Source organism: Rhopilema esculentum, chromosome 12 (genome assembly GCF_057945365.1).
Source record: "Rhopilema esculentum isolate cy_ngs chromosome 12, ASM5794536v1, whole genome shotgun sequence".
NCBI lineage: Eukaryota > Metazoa > Cnidaria > Scyphozoa > Rhizostomeae > Rhizostomatidae > Rhopilema > Rhopilema esculentum.
The window spans coordinates 2895661-2913720 of NC_142826.1; the positions used below are offsets into that span (position 1 = coordinate 2895661).

The 18060-nt window shown below is 35.6% G+C and overlaps 1 protein-coding gene and 1 pseudogene across 2 annotated transcripts; one reads left to right on the top strand and one right to left on the bottom strand.

The window, feature by feature from the left end:
* Positions 1-101: 101 nt before the first annotated feature.
* On the bottom strand, positions 102-16767 carry LOC135681557 (thioredoxin-related transmembrane protein 1). 2 transcript variants are annotated; one of them, XM_089111792.1, is made up of 8 exons: positions 16492-16767; positions 14592-14707; positions 13721-13766; positions 13076-13204; positions 6788-6833; positions 6024-6125; positions 4491-4709; positions 102-225 (listed from the first exon to the last, which is right to left on the bottom strand). In XM_089111792.1, the coding sequence occupies exons 1-8, from the start codon at positions 16629-16631 to the stop codon at positions 205-207; spliced, it is 819 nt and encodes a 272-aa protein (XP_088967918.1). In that variant the 5' UTR covers positions 16632-16767; the 3' UTR covers positions 102-204. The 2 variants fall into 2 exon arrangements, with proteins under 2 accessions (XP_088967918.1, XP_065052168.2); XM_065196096.2 differs by lacking the exon at positions 102-225 and adding an exon at positions 2439-2655 and having other exon boundaries at positions 16492-16765.
* On the top strand, positions 8261-12337 carry LOC148958697 (uncharacterized; annotated as a pseudogene).
* Positions 16768-18060: the final 1293 nt, after the last annotated feature.

Sequence of the window (18060 nt, forward strand, 5' to 3'; positions counted from 1 at the left end):
GTTCTAAAGTGTGACGTAATGAGAAATAGTTTTTTTCAGTTTTTTACTTTTGACCAGATACTCTAAAAGCACATCATGCTTTTAGCACGTTCCACAAAATATACTTCAAATAATGAATGATCTCTCTCCAGCTTGTATCGTTATTTCTTTGATGAAAATATTCCTGACTTTCGGAACTTGGGTGCTGAGTGCCTCGTTGTTGGTCTACTCCTCGCCTGATAATATCTAGAAATAACATCTAAAAACTTAGCCATTCAATATGGACACTCGATCAATGAAAGACTTCTAACGGACTAGTGTTATTTTGGTTTGCTTCATAAATGTATCAACATGAACCAAATTACATTCATTTGCTCTGGAAAGAGCTATTGCTTATGTGGTCAAATTTCACTTTATTAATAAACACATTTAGATGACTTCGCACGTTTCCCATGATGCTCTTCAAGGTTATGAGATCCAAATTTAAAACTCGTAAATTGTTTTTTGTGACGTCACCCCTTAAGAACTCTATCACAATCACAACCGAGTTTGAGAGGCTGCATTTTTCCAACTTGTACTGTTTCAAGTGAATCTGCATTTGCATTGATTGTAATATGAACAATAATAGGCCTAGACACTATCCTTGCGGAATAGCAGAGATAATTCGTCGATAATTTGACTGGACACAGTTGATTGAGCAGTGTCTTTTTTGAAAATTGTTTTGAAAAAAGGAAAGATTTTACAACATATTGGCTAAAAGCTTTTTCGTCTGACACTCCTCAGAGCATAAAATTTCAGAATAAGGGTCCGAAAGAACACGACGTAAAATATATACCCAGTTGTGGATTGAAATAAGCCAATCAGTAAAACCCAAGCACAAGACCGGTATAGTTGACCAATCAGTGCCGCGAGCCAATCAGCTGCTGCTTTTTCCTATCCCCCAATCTTTGAGATCCTAGATAGCCAGAATCACACTGGCACGTAAATTCATAAACAACGGGACTTTTTTGATTGGTTGGAAGGGCTCTTCTGGTGCTGCAAAAAACACGGGGATTGACAGCAAAGAAACATCTTGCGATGGCTTGCCAAATCTGACTCTCGAAACGCAAGGAAGTGTTACCAATCCATGGTAGTTTCAAATGAACTGGGCACTTTTGCGGATCAAACTTTTGAACAGCCGAAAAACTTGCGATCTTCCCTCATAGTATAAGTGTATTTTCTGTTTTAGGGGAATGATTCATACCATTACCCTGAAGGATGTCTTAAGCCATATACTTTAACTTCTATTAGTGAAAATTACTGTTTAATCGGTCTGTCACATAATACGCAGTGCCGAGTAGGCAGAGCTGTACACGCTTAGCGCCTTCAAGAAGGAACTTGCAAAAAACTTGAATACTACTTCGGTTGTCCACTGCGTATAGAAAATTCACAATCAGCCCACAGTCGCAGTCTGCAACTGATTCACTATACCACCTTCGGCATTAATCTCATATCTGTTACGGATGTTTTCTCTCGAACGGACTGCCAATTTGAACTAAAAATAACCAAGAGTATTCATATACCTAAACCAAATTGTAAAACACTTATTGAGCGAATTGGGTAATATGGTCAAAAAATTCAGATACTCTCCTCTAAAATGTAACTTTTTTAAAGTAAGTTTTCAATATCTGAAGCAGCATTTTAATTTGTGATTAAATTGTGCTAAAATTAGTCTCTGGCTAAGTTTTATTACGCTTGCATCGTTGAAATGATTATCGCATCAAAATGCAGAGATTCAAACTTCTTTTAGGCGAACAGGGGGCTTCAAACTGCAAAATAATTTCTTTCACAGCACCCAGACCATTTCTTGTTTACACAGCTTTTTTAAGGAAGGCTTTGGAAATTCTTAATTACTTAAAACATGAAAAGCCTCTAGATACTGCTGCTTCTGTATTCTTGCACGTAAACAAGAAATGTTGAAGGAGATTTCTAAGGCTGATAGAGTACTACAATACTAGTGAAATTACAGAAAGTAAAAATTTTGAAGACCTAAATTAGATTCATGTGCACATTGAAATTGTGAAGTGTCGGTTGCACAAAATTCTGTCTGAGAAGACCAACCAGGGTGAAGCAAAATTATTACAAAGAAAAAAATCAAAGGCATTGGATTTGACAGGAACAGGCGAGCGGATCAGAAAAGGAAGTGTTGCTAAAACGAGGCTTTGTGTTCCTCTGGTTTGCCCTGATCGAATTCCGAGTTCCAAGAACCAAATACAAGACATGCGTACGAATTAATCGAGCCAAATAACTGGAAAGTTGATTTAAGAGAATGTTATTGGATAAAAGATATGAATAAGCAAACTTGTTGAATCCTGCTAAGCTACTGTGCACAGGCCATGGACCATTCTTTCTCTTAAAACTTGTTGCATCAAAGCGCAAGCAAGTTCAATTTATCGATCAACAATAATAAAATGCGCCGATGCAAATCATAGACAGTGATACACCTTTGAATACTTTTCAATAGAAATGTTAGCTAGTATTCATATTAAGCTTTAGACAAATAGTTCCACAAAGTATACTTTAAATAATAAACATCTCTTCAGCTTGAATCGTTATTTCTTTGATGAAAATATTCCTGACTTTCGGAACTTGGGTGCTGAGTGCCTCGTTGTTGGTTTACTCTTCGCCTGATAATATCTAGAAACAAAAACGAACGATTTTTAATATCTCAATGAAGTTTGTTTGTAAGAAACAGTGACAAGATTCCATAAAAACAGTCTTGTTATTCCTGCTACTCTAAAGCAAATACACAACATTTGGTTGTTGCTCGTGAAGATTTGGTACAATCACCGCCAAAATTACTTGGAACACCCAACACTTTGCGCTGTGCTTTTCTATTCTTCATTTGTTTTCCCAAATACAACTACTTCCGTCCCCCTTTCCCCCCAAAACAATGTTGAAAGTATAGAAAAATATCATACAAGGCACACGAAAAAACGTACTCCACAGCCCCTTAGGGGGAGAGGGGGGTGGCTGAATTTGCCTTTGAAAACTGACGTTAGTGTTCCAAGACTTTTTGCAGTGATTGTACTAGAGTTATCATTCACCAAAGAAAACCGGGTTTACTTGCTAGGACTATTTCCTCCAAAAGCTTTTATTATCGTAAGGCAAGTAGCAAACTTTAAATTCTTTCCTTTTTCATCGTCATAGATAAATCAACTATGTCAATCCATAAAAGTAGCATGTTTTGAGAAGGGCGAAACTTGATGAAGACAAATCACCGTACAAGTAACAGCTGACGTCACGAGAGCATTTCGTCAACAGTTTTTAGATTGTTTATGAAACTGTAATCTATATGAGCACATTTCCTTTTACATGCTCAATGGCAAACATTTTATTTTCCACTTTTACAATTTCACTATACCTTTGGTTTCAGAGATGGTGAAGCAATCACTGATATTATCCGTTGATAACATTGTGACATCATTGAAAGCACGGTCGTCCATTGGCATTACTTCAAAGGTCAGTGCAGTTTCTTTCATTAGTGTACATCATCGAATCAAATCATAAAATTCGTTCTCGTTTTATATTTCATTTTTAGAGCAAGTTTTTTAAGATTTTCTTAACTAGCTAAATAATCTGATTCGATACCGCAAAACGCACGCATTAGGCCTTCAAGTGCAAAATATTACAAATAAAAGTCAAGTATGCCATGGCCCTCTAAAACATCTTTCTAAACTTTCAGACAGATCTGAAGGACAGATCTTGCCTTTTTTAAAAACCTAACATTTTGGTAACGAAACAGAGAGAACAATATCAACAAAGTACCTCATTTACGATTACAGACAACATCAGAGTTTAGAAAACGCCCCAACATCCCCCCCCCCCCGGATGAAGTTTTGCCCAATTTACCTATCGTAGAATTTTCCTTGAATCTATGGAATAGAAGTTTCTTAGAAATAGAATTTAAGAAAAGTTATACATGATTTGTTCTTTAAACTTGATCGAGAAAAAGGAAATCCAAACGAAATGGATCTCACTTTATATACTGTTGTCGAAATACCGTAAATACTCGAATTAGCCCCCCTCGAAAAAGCTCTCCCCCTCGAATAAGCCCCACTCTAGAACTACAAATTGTCAAAAAGCCCCCCCGAATAAGTCCCCACTGCTACCGTAAATTCTCGAATGGGACCCCTCCATTTGATGATTTTTGCTATCTGATTTTTGCTGCCTATGGCGTTTTATTGACATACCACAACAAATTCATATTTTTGGTAGTAATTAATTATTTGCTCATAAAGAAATTCCTAACAAAATAAACAAGGTATTTTAATAATGTCTTCTTAATGTCTACAATAATTTTATAAGCCCCCCCCCCCTCATATAAGCCCCCCACGGCTAATTCGAGGATTTACGGCTCACAGCCACAGAACTGTGATATTTTCTAGGTACTGGATAATAACGGTGTTAGGTGTTACACAAAAAACATAAAACACAATTTGTAGGTAGAAAAACAAAGATGGTACTATTACCTTCCTTTGTCGCACATTGCTTTCAGGCGACCCCTCCTCTTTGGCCTCAGTGGGTTCGGAAGCCTCTCTATCAGAATCAAGGTCTTCTTCTCCAATACTGTCATCTTGCATTTCGGCAAGGCTTTCCTTCGCTGAGGCAGATATTCCAGCGTCGTCCATGTTTGGATAGGACGGTGGGCATGGAGGACCAAATAAATAATCACTCACAAGTACCATAACCTGCAAAGATGGCGTACGAGGGAATTTTAATCGATTTAAACAGCGAGAGTTCGGTGAATTAAATGAATTGACTTTTTTGGTAGTTGCTCGAGGAAAACTTATGAAAACAAGTTGTGTGAGGATGGCCCAGTGATAGGTGTTGGGATGACACAGTAATTAAGGTTAGGGATAGCTTTTCCTTTGAAATTGGGGTCTGCTTTTCAGGCTAGGTCAGGGATGACGGATCCAAGATTCTGGAGCCGTGACCAACCTTTCACTTAGAGAATCGTCAGATGAAGTCAGATCAAAAACGAGCCAGGTCACTTGTCGAGCATAGCTTCTCATTGTCTTAAGAACTACCTTCGGAAGCTACGTAGATATAAATACAAACACAACCGATAATTTTGAAGAAAAGCGTCGACATATCTGGCTTTTAAATGGCACCGTGGCAGAGGTCCTCTTCTGTGTATAAAATCCATAGCTTTCTAACATATTTCAAATCCCAATGAGCTGGTTAACTGCGCAATAAAAGACTAATCGAGTAAATGAAGTGAACATTTTTTTAGGAAGAAATTTGTTTACTTCCCAAACGGAAATTGTAGCATTCAGCAAAACGTCAAAAAACTCTTAAGAAGTGGCCATTTCGTTCAGTTTGAAGTAAAAAAATTTTGTTTCTAAGAATTCTGTCGTTGTAAAAATGCTAAAATTAATACTGAGGTGGACCGTAACGAAATTTCTGGTTGGCTATAAACCCATTAGAGGCCACAAGGAGCAAGTAACCTTTCATGATTCAATGAATCTAATACCAAGAAGAGGCGAAATTGAAGAATCCGGTTAAAATAATCCGATTAACATTTTGTCATACACGTCGAGGCATTTTTTCACTGGATTGACGAAGTACAGGTCGCCTAGAATGAGGGAACGCTCTCGAATATAACATCTAGCAAAACATGACACCTATCCGGATTCTTAGCGCCAGGAAGGAATTGTGTAGCAGGAAGTATTGTTGATGACACGGAAAAAAATATGCAAAAAAGAAAAAGTGCTTGATAGGCCTTGCGATGAAAATAAAAATTAAGCAGGAACAAAACGAATTGACTAACAAAGATACAAAACAGAGAACATTAACTCGAGGTACGAAAATATTTGCAACGAATAAAAACAAAAAGCAAATAAAGAAAAAGTAAGGTTTATTATGTTTTTGAAGCTGCTGTAGGAAGCACTTTTGTAAGTAGCTCTTGACTTATAGAATAAAATCAATTCGAAAATAACGCGACAATAGCTCTCGGACAAAATATTCTCATCACAAAACAGAAAGATTTATTAAAAACTCACCAAGCCAAGAATAAGGCCAAGTGCAACAACAAATATACCGAACAAAACAAAGGACGCCCATACAGGTATCCCGTATGTTTCTGTAATTGACGTATGTAAGTTCTGCGATGTAGAAATAGCACAAATTAGTAGGAAAAATGGTCAAGCTAATAATTGCAGGCAAAAAGTGATATTTACAAAATAATAAGCATTTGGGGCTACATAACTTCAGGGTTGCACTAAAAAGCAGGGAAACTTTGCAACATGCTGAAAAACGTTTTCATTCCCCATTCTGCAGATTATAAAAAGTGGGAGGGGGGGGGTAAGACTTAAAGGCAAATATAAATATATACCAAGAGCTGCTTATACACCAACTCGAGATGCCTATCTAGTGAGTTCTTTTTGCTCAATCTGCTCAATTTTTATCAGCCCTAGATAGTATATTAAAGTACTTTATCATGGTGTAAAAAATGTCATCCTTTTCATAAAGCTCTGCAAATTCAATATGTAATGAGTCAGTGAGAATTTGTTTACACTGTGCAAAAATGGCAAATGAGCCATGGAATGTGAAGCAAATCACAGAGTGTACTTGAAAGCAACTTGCAAAGAAGCAAAAAACAGTTTCAAAATATACACTGCCACAAATATCATAGCAGATGTTCAAGGCATCATCAATTTGAAGTGCAGTAAAAACAAAAAACTTAAAGTTAACTGCTAAAGCACCGGATATAAGAGAGGCAATTCTAATAACTCTGGAGAACTCTATCTTAAAAAATTTGAATTACCTTCAGCTCCATTGACATACCAAATAATCTACTAATGGCTGACATGCTTGAAAAGAAAATGTAATAAATATTTTACTTTTTAAGCCTAAATGTGAAGAATCAAGTAGTTATGGAAATAACAAAATAAGTTTTTGGTCCGAAACGAGTAACAACATCAGAAAATGACTGTAGGTAAGCTGAACATTTATTATTAATCGATTAATCACACTAGTCAGCGATTAATCAATAGAATAAAACAGCAAGTTCCCGCGAGCATCAGGCAAAAAAAGGTCCTGATAAGAGAACAGCTACGGCGTATTTGCAAAAACCCAAATAAAATTTGATTTGGCAATTGATCAACATTTGCTCGCAAGTCTAGTGTGCCAAAACATATAGTGACGACAATTTCAAAATCATTTGGCAGGCAAGGTTGTCTTTTCATCTAGGAGTTTTTGAATTTGTTTACATCAAAACAAAGGATTCCAACTTGTGTAGACAGAAAGAGTTCGTTTCCTCTCTTGGACTCTTCAATTAGGTGAAAGTTTGGCAGTCGCTGATTGGTAAAAACAAATAACCAATTAAACGTGTCTTTCTCCCTTTCACGCTTTCTTTCGATCCACGCGTGAATATAAATTTTCAGTTTACTTTTCTTCATTATTCGACGCTATAATCTGAAGAGTCATGACTATAGTCGGACGAAAAGTACTTTTCATGCAATCTTCAAATTTATGGAATTGTAAGACGTGTGATCCCAAAAATAACGAGCTGTTGAGGGATTATATCAACTGTTGGGATATTATCTTATCTTTTGTTAGCTGCAAAGAGACGCTTTATCATCTGGTACTGTTTGCTTACTATGCTGGATAAATTTGGTTTCGATTGAAATACTGCACTGCTGTCAGATGAGAGGTTTGGTCTATCTTTGGAGCTTTTTGCTCTTGCAAATGCACGCTTTTATCCTTGCATAAACATAAAGTGGAACTCAGAGCTGCAACTTAGCACCTTCCTGAGTCTTACATCCGGGGTATTCCATGTCAAATCAACACAGGTATGACACCAATGTACTCAGATTGATTCATAACTTTGGTCAGGTAGTCCCTTTTATAGTTTGAAAATACACAGAAAATTTCAGCTCAGTACCTTGTATCGTTTCCGAGTTATGAGATGTTACATATTGATGACCACACCCTTATGCGAAGAAAGCCACCGCCCATTTTTTACAAGAAATGGCTGTAGAATAATGGTCTGCAATCAAGTACTATACTTAAGATCTTGTTGAAATTATGCAATCTGATGGAATTTGCTATGGAGATTCCAAATATCACATGCACAATTCTGTAAACCCCACAGTTATCATTCTACAGCTGATTTAAATTGAAATAGTTGGTTAAAATTTTTTCGCAAACATTGCATTCTTTAAGTGTAAATAGCCAAAATGGGTCCAAACAGATCATAATGAAATTTGACATGAACCAAGTTGACATTATGCTTAAACAGACTATGAAGTTTGGTGATGGTGTTCTGTGTGCTTTTAAAGATACAAAGGGTTTAAAAAATAGGTTTATTGTGTTTTTTGTGCACAGACGCTGACATACTGCTATGTTTCAAATACACATAATAATTAGCACTACTTTATATTTATATCTCAGTTATTAAGAGGCATATTTTGTTGTAGCTTTAAAGCAAGAAGGACCCCAATAATAACAGTATAAAGAGGGTAGGATGACCCTGTAAAATATGGCTTAGTTTTCCTTGTGTAGATTTACAAAGAAAAAAAAATGAATAACAAGCATAATTCACATATACTTGTGTATGAAAGTTCAGGGTCTGTCCATATTTTTTCCTACAACAATCAATTAAAAGGGGGTACAGATGGTATTGTAGAAAGCTTTGAATTTGGATATGGCTTGTCTTCATCATTAATGTTACTATTATCATGTAAGAAACAATTTCACTCTCTCAGCTTTGCAATAAACTAGCCTATGGCTAATCTACTCAAACAGGATATTCAGAGAATACAACACACGTTGAAAAGGAAACAGATAAATAAAATCATAGAAAACTTATTGGAATTCCCTGTGCCACCTTGCCTGTTTTGGTACAATATCAATGCATAAACTAATCTGATAAATTTTATCACAGGAACTTAGTATTGTAAAAGGGTGCCCTGTTTTATGTAAACATTGTTGCTAGGCAGATTATTTACAAGAGGAAATAGGGTATGATGTCATACCCATAGGATGAATGGATTGTTGACAGCTATTGATGAGAAGCAAGCTGAGAGGCAATTCAGGGCATGAATTTGTCACATTTTGCTAGAATTTATATGGAAATGATGCAATGGCCAAGTTTAGTTTCAGATCTGAAGGTGTCATGTGTCATGTGTTATGATGTAATTATACCTAAATTTAGCTGCCTGAAACTATAAAACCCATGCTTGCTAAGTCATAAAGTCAGATTCTGAGAAGTGGAAACAGCAAACTATGGTAAATTTTGGCCAGTTTTAACACTGCATATTGAATTAAATGGAAGCTTCAAAGGAAACCTGCTCAATTGGGTATCATCTGAAGGACCCCTGTCATAAGCTTACATTTATCAAGTTGAAAGGTTTAAAAAGAATTGATACTCTTGATGATATTTTAAAGGAGACTCTTATCTTACGAACGAATTTTGTTGAAAATATAACAGGCCATAACATATGTCTACACCATGAACAAAAGCTGCTCAACAAGTTCCACCTTGGGCAAAAAAAATGCTGCAACCCTTTGGAAAAAGACAGCCATAAAGGAAAAGGGTCATTGCGTGAGGTCACTTTAGAGATGGCAAAAAAACTCAAAGAGAGGAAAATATCAATTGTTCCAGGCAAGAAAATTTGTCCCAGCTGCCGTAAAGATATTAATGAAACATTGATTAATGAATATGAAGAAGCTCTGCCACATTCGGATGAAGAGGTACTTGACTTTGAAGCAAATTTAGATGGTGACAGAAACAGAGAGATCTTGAATTCATCTCTAATTGAAGAAGACATCAGCCCTTTAAAATTACATGCTGTCGCATCTCATTCAAGAGTTGCCCACGGAAAGAGAAAGATAGCTCAGGTTCAATCTAGATTCAGACAAAAACAGCTGGATCTGCAAATTACAATGGCAAAGGCTATAGATGTCGAGCCTAGAGAATTGGATCTAAGTTCAGAGGAGGAAAAGACACTAACCGAAACTGAACAGAAAGCAAAAAGATTTTGATGTCTTGCTTTTTCTAATGAAAGAGAAGATAAGGGCCTCATCTCGAAAAGAAATAATAAAAATTTTGACCCTGACACCAAAATCTTGGTCAATACGGAAGACTGCTGACTTTTTCAATGTATCAAATTATCTAGTTAGAAGTGCATTTAAATTAAGAAAAGAGAAGGGCATCAGAATCACAAACGAAGAGGGGAAAATGTTTACCAAATGAAATTATCCAGCTTGTTGAAGACTTTTACTGTGATGATGAGTTTAGTCGGCAGATGCCAGGAAAGAAAGATTACGTTAGCATTTCACGAGGGGTACATCGACAAAAAAGACTGATCATGATGAATCTGAATGAACTTTATGCTGTCTTTAAAACTAAGTTTCCAGAGGTAAAGATAGGGTTCTCCAAGTTCTGCATGTTGAGACCCAAGTGGTGTGTCACAGTTGGGTCTTCAGGTGCTCACTCAGTCTGTGTTTGTTCAATTCATCAGAATGTAAAGCTGCTACTGAAGGCAGTAGATTTGGAACAATCTTATCATGAACTTATTGAAATGATTGTGTGCAACAGAAACAACAGAGAGTGTATGATACATCGGTGTGTTAATTGTCCAGGAGCAAGATGTTTAAAAGATTACCTGATAAGAACATTAAAAGGAGAATTCGAAGAAGACAGTTACAACAGTGACACCATGATGTGTGAAGCAGAGACAGATAAGGACAGTGAGCAGGTAGCTGGATTGCAAAGAGATGATTTTTCTGAAGAGGAGCAAATAATTTTTAATCAATGGTGCAGTACTGACAGAACTGAAATGATTAAACAGACAGCTACTGTTGATGATTTTATTGATTTACTTGTGGAAAAGCTTGATAACATCACAAAGCATTCCTTCATTGCAAAAAAACAGGCTGAATATCTAAAGGAAAGAAAAACAAATTTGAAAGAAGATGAAGTAATTGCTATTCTTGATTTTGCTGAAAACTATCAATTTATTGTTCAAGACGAAGTACAAGGATTCCATTGGAATAAATCACAATGCACATTGCACCCTGTTGTTCTTTACACCAAAGAAATCTGAATCCTTGTGTTTTATCTCTGATGATCTAGATCATGATGTTGGCCTGGTGTATTTTATAATTCAAGAAACAGTCAAATACATAAAAGCACAAAAAACAAACTTTAATAGAATTGAATACTTTTCAGACGGTTGTGCAGCTCAGTATAAGAACTGCAAAAATTTTGTAAATATGTGCCATCACTATTCAGATTTTGGTTCCACATGCTGTTGGTCATTCTTTGCAACAAGTCATGGCAAGTCAGCTTGCGATGGACTGGGTGGCACAGTTAAAAGAATTGCAACAAGAGCAAGCTTGCAAAGAGCATATGATAACCAAATTTTAACAGCAAATCAACTGTTTCATTTCTGCCAAAGTGAGGTTAATGGGATAAAGTTTTTATTTGTGGAAAAGGAGAATTCAGATGTAGTTCGACAAGAATTGAAACCAAGATTTGAAATGGCTAAAACTGTACCTGGAACAAGGTCATATCATCATATTTTTCCTTTGTCCAAGACATGCATTGGAACAAAGCTAACATCCTCAGATAAAGAATTTTCATCAAAATTCGATTTTCTTATAAATTTTGGCTTCAGAAAGGTTTCAACTTCAATTAACTCTTTTGTAATTTGTAAATATGATCTCCAGTACTGGGTTGGCTTCATTGAAGAAACAAATAAAGGTGACAGTGAAGTGAAGGTTAGATTTCTCCATCCTAAATGTCCCGCAAGGTCATATTTTTGGCCAGAGAGAGAAGACACTTGCTGGTTACCAGATGAACATTCAAAATCTGCAGGTCCTGTCTACATCCACTGGAAGGCAATACAAGTTGAGCAATGATGATGAAAAGATATTGTCGAAACTTCTCAAGAACATCTAAAAACCTTTTTGTATCTAAAAACATTTCAATTATTGCTTAACATTTAAACCTTATTTTATTATTCACCGTGTAGGCTTAAAAGCGGCTCTATTACAAAATCCTTTTTTCTGTTAGCACAAAATTCATGACTCCAGAGTTTCTGGATATAAATGAGTTGTCTGTATTTATGATATTTCTCTTACACTCTGATTCTGAATTTTCAGGTCAAGACCAAGTAATAATGCTAATTATGTGTATTTGAAACATAGCAGTATGTCAGCGTCTGTGCACAAAAACACAATAAACCTATTTTTTAAACCCTTTGTATCTTTAAAAGCACACAGAACACCATCACCAAACTTCATAGTCTGTTTAAGCATAATGTCAACTTGATTCATGTCAAATTTCACTATGATCTGTTTGGACCCATTTTGGCTATTTACACTTCAAGAATGCAATGTTTGCGAAAAAATTTAAACCAACTATTTCAATTTAAATCAGCTGTAGAATGATAACTGTGAGGTTTACAGAATTTTGCATGTGATATTTGGAATCTCCATAGCAAGTTCCATCAGATTGCATAATTTCAACAGGATCTTAAGTATAGTACTTGATTGCAGACCATTATTCTACAGCCATTTCTTGTAAAAAATGGGCGGTGGCTTTCTTCGCATAAGGGTGTGGTCATCAATATGTAACATCTCATAACTCGGAAACGATACAAGGTACTGAGCTGAAATTTTCTGTGTATTTTCAAACTATAAAAGGGACTACCTGACCAAAGTTATGAATCAATCTGAGTACATGGGTGTCACAGAAGTGAAGGCTGTGTTGATTTGACATGGAATCCATTATTACTGGTCAGTTTAGCATTTTGCAAATTTCAACTTAAATTTCAGTTTAGATTATTTATACGGGCACAACACAACAACTTGAAATCACTATCATTCTTGCATGCCCAACTCTATTGTAACATTCTTAAAGACTCTACTCTTTTCTTTCTCCTGGGACTAACTAAATTCAGTTTTTTAATTTAAAGATCTTTCAAACAATGTTGCCGGGGTATAACCCAATGAACAAAATATTTGAACACTTCATTCAAATTGAAATAATAAAATCTAAGACTTTTTCCCAGCACACTCCAAAAACGAAAAAAATTTAACTTACATAAAAGAGTTAGGAGATTTCCACTCAGAAACTGGTTCAATGTCTTTCCACTTCTCTTTGGTGATGAATTCTTGGAATTCTTCAAGGGCTCTTGATCCAACATATTGCCTGAATTGTCCATCTTTTACACTACAAAAATAAGTATTTAGTTTTGTTTCAAAATAAATATGTTCAGATTGCAAAAAGAATAGATCAAGTGAATTCATCCCTGATATGCAACATAGATACATCCATGTAAGTAATCATTTTGCTTAATATGTGCAACAATATTACCCCTTTCAATTAATGCTTAATATTTGAAGAGATACAGCAAGAATCAACTTAAATGTACCAGGGTGGTAGAAGGCAATATTTACTCTCTTGCAAGTGCTTATTACAATAAATCCTTTACAATTAATAAAAGACATTGTGTGCTTTGAGACAAACGAAATGAACTGGAAGAGACTTGGAATAAATTACTGTAGAGCATCATTAGAAATACATAGTAAGCAAACTCTTAAAAGACCCGAAAGAAACAATTACAAAACTGTCTTCTTGCTGCATTATTTATTACTGTATACAAATATTCAAAACTATTGATTAAACAAATATTTAAGAGCTTTCTATTAATTTGAACATTTGACTTGAAAAAAGCTAATTTCTTACTGGTATAAAGTTGGCAATGACGTGATAACAAATCTTCCACTTAAACCTAAAAAGTGAAATCTCTCATCAAATACTCTCATTAAACTGTAATTTCACTTTGAAAGAGTTTTTATGTCTGCATGAAATGTGTAACTGCCAAGTAAATAATTCCAGTCAAAATATTACTAAAATTTTTTACCCCCACCTAGTTCCGCAGTCTCCTTTTTTATACAAAAGAGGTTGAAGGCCAGAGAGAGAATCTTCCTTGCAGTGCCAAGACAAAAAAGATTCTACAGGCTTTCATAGAAGCAGAAAACTTTGTAATCTATTTGAATTCTTGATTGGTAGTGACACGATCTTTCTGAATAGCTAGGATCATAACATTGCTTATTCCTCAGTACACTGAATAATTAACAGTGAAAAAAATATTCACAACCTTTTTAATTTGATGCTAAATTTTGAAAATTTCAATTCAATTCATGTTCAAAAATAATAAGGGGAATTTTAGTGGCCAAATATTTCCTTCAAGGAATCTGGGATTTGCTTTAAATTTTGTTACACTTTCACATAGATTTGAAGGAAATCATTAGTACCTTAAGACAAATGTTTAGATCATGTTTTCTTTTAACCAAGACTGCAACAAAGCTAGAAATACCAGTGATGGCTATTTTCAAAATGCAAAGTACTTTGTGCATAGATCTGAAGTTAGGTTTCCAGACATCAAAAAGTCATGATAATAATTAAGTATTTCACCCTGTAGATGCCACAACACATCACAACATCAGTACTGATACTTTTATTCTTACATACACATCTTTACTTCCGGAAACAAAGTAAAAAGAAGCACAGAAAATTACAATAATAAAAATATATATTTTTAGATGTTTCATACCAGATTCTGTTGTAACATCGACCCCACCAAACTTCAATCCTCTATCTTTTGACCAATCAACTAGCAAGTCCCATGTTGACTCTAAGCTTCTACAAGCAGGACACCATGGCGCATAGCTAAAATTTGAAAAAAAAGATAAACACTTATGATTGGAAGTGTCACACAAAAGTTATGGTTAGTGGTACCAGATTGAAAAAACCACACTGTCAAAGAAACTTTGGTGGTAGTTTCATCAAAATGGAAAATAATTTAATGATTCTATGTAAGACCCCTCTTTGTAACCATCATAAGAATTTGGCATGTGATATGCAGGGACGCTGGAGAGGCATGCATGAGGGGTCAACTGCCCAGTTGCCTTTTGATAGGAGAGGAAAAGGGACCAGAATATCCTTTTCATAAAAGTGCTCTCAACACTTTTTAGTGACTTTTGTCATTTGTAATTAATATCACTGTCAATTTCACCTCACATTGCCAAGTTATGAAATCAATAATAGATTTGTATTGTAGCCACCCCCTGTTTAATGTAAACAGGCCCAATTTTGTATTGTCTCAGAAAACTCATCAGGATGAAAAGACCATGCAACTGTATTCAACTGACTATTTTTTTTTCTGCAAGTTTAACAAAATATAAGCTATGATACTTCAAGTTTAGATATGTGAAGCAGAACTACATCAACATTGTCATGATGTTGCCAAGTGTTGAGCTTTCAAAGATTTTTCCACTCATCTACATGGTCGGGACATGTTCAACCAGTTCTTCATGCAACATCCTACCATAAAGTCCAGCAAAACATCACCATTCCTCCCTTTCTTGACAGAAACACAGAATTGCTAATGACTTCATTCAACAGCAAAAAGCTGATGTTTATCACACAAAAATGCTAACATTCCTGCCCCCCCCCCAAATGTTTTGCAGTAGACCAAAGACAGCACCATCTTATACAGTATCGCACTTGCCTTACAAGCACTTGCACAGGCACTTGCAAAAGCACTCATAGGTTCTAGCGATCCCTACAAAACCTCCCAACACGGGTCCTGATCATCCTTAAAAAACTGCCTACATGGTCCCTGGTTATCCTTTGAAAACATTGCAGACACAAGGAAAGATACTGGAGCACATCAAAGTCAAACAAAGTTAAGAAAACCAGAGACTTCAATAAAACATTGTTAAAACTTTGTATGCTTGTCATTGGACATTTGTTTTTCACATTCAACAGCTTACATATTTCTTTATTATATAAATCCTTTTGTTTTAAATTTTTAGAGTAATTTTGAAATAACTTTGGAGTGCCAACAGCCCCACACTTTAGACATGGGTACACAGATATTATTCAAAAATGCCAGTTGTACAAGCACTATCTATTTTTTTCATATTTAAATTGAATTTATCTAGTTCTTATATGTGGAAAGCAAATCTCTTTCTAGTGGCATTGCCAAGCTTTGCATACTGGTAGGTTGGGGCTGTGAAGAAGATGGCCAACATTTTGTTAATGGCTTGGCAAATTGATAGAAAACATGTCCAAATTCAGTCATTTGAGAATTTGACAAGCACTTTTCGACAGTCTCGTTTGGATGGGATATTGTGGAGTTGCACAAGAACATCCATATCAAAGATGCAAACCATATGACATGACTTTATAATAGTTGCCTGTAATCTAGATCCACTACACTTGCTTTCCACTTATTGAATGCTTGTCACAAACAACAACACCGTTTCATACTTCTCGCTTTTAAGGATAACTTCCAAATACTGATGTGATGCCTGACAACCGCCAGCTGTCAGCTATCGTCGTTGTATCAAATAAATCTAAAAATAACATCAACAAATGCCAAAACGTAAATTCATGCAACAAATAATGTATGGCAAGAAGACCCAGAGTAGACATATAAAGAAGCTTACAATTTCACAAGCCATTCATCCTGCAGCATAGCTGTCCAATTTTTATCTGTAAGCACAAAGTTGTTCTTCTCTAAAACTGATGCTTTACTAACTGTTGCAAATAAAGAAATACAGAAAATCTTAAATAAGTCTGGTAACATCTTGATGGGTAGTTACACAGTGTTTCCGTTGCTTTGAACTAGACAACCTGTGGTTGGCATCGATAATGAATATAAGTAGTGTCTGTCTTCCTCGGACCAGAATGTTGCATCTAGATGCCATGTTTTTGCCTCGTTTAGATGAGTGGGCTAAAAATGAATCTCGTATGATATCGTAACATCTTCTCCATTATTCCATTATTTTATTTCAAGTATCAAATTATTTGTAAAGGCTGGTTTACACGATCATATTCAGGTCACATTTGCATCACATATTTTATGTGATCACAGAATGTGATCGTGTAAACGACCTTACAAGTTGCTTAAAGTTGTACGAAGCAGCAAGAATTAATTGCCTGTTAATTCGATGTCACAGATTTTTCATTTGACCAGCGATCAAATGGAAATGTCTGTGATGCAATTTTTTTAATTTTTATAAGAGACTGTTCCTTTTTAAGTTTATTATCATTTTCTAGAAAATAATTTTCCGTTATCAATGGCCAAATGCAAAAGAGAAGGACTTTTTTGTGAATTATCTACAAGATTCTTTAATCTTTTGTTAGGAGTGAACATTTAAGGGCACTGCTTGCCCCCTCTGCCCCTCCTGGAAGAGGGCAGGAGGGGCAGCTGCCATGTGAAGTTTGGTGACATAGGAGGACCCGACGCGAAAGAAAGTTTTTAAAATTATAATTTAACATTATAATTTCATTTCTCTATATTTCATTTAAAATACAATTAAAATTACAATTTCATGGGCCCAGACTAAAATTTAACAAATCACTATACCGCTTAGAATAGACAATTCGACGATTCTCAGAAAAAACATTATTTATTTATAGAAACATTTTTGAAGGGGAGGATTCATGCGTTTGGGAATAGAAGAAAGATAGGATGATCTTTTTTCAGAGTGCACATCAATGCAAATAACAAGAAACTGTTGTATTTATTGGTAGGGTACATGACATTTCCATGTACTTAGGTCCAAAGTTCTTCGGACAGTCAATTTTTTTGGCGTTCCGAGTGCAAACTAATAAAAACATTTTTGACATACGTAAAATCTTTGTTAGTTGGCGTGCTAAACATGAAGCCATTTACATAGTTAGCATGAAAAAAAATGAAACAAAGACTCATACACCACAGTTTTCTTTGTCTCGAAACATCGAAACAAATGCCCCGGTGGACTTTTGGGAGAGGGGCGTACAGTTGGCACCGTGGCGGTTTTAGGGATTGCAGGCCCTAGAGCCAAAGAAAAATTGCATAGCCCTTTTTCTTTATAATTACTATAATTACTACCGCCACTGAGTTGGCAAGAAATCCACCATAGATTGATTGAGAGGACTTTACTTTCTAGACAGAAATGTGCATCTTATTTGTATCGAGTATTTAAAGTAGGCCATGTTTACGCATCCAAAGGGCATAAATTGCAAAGATA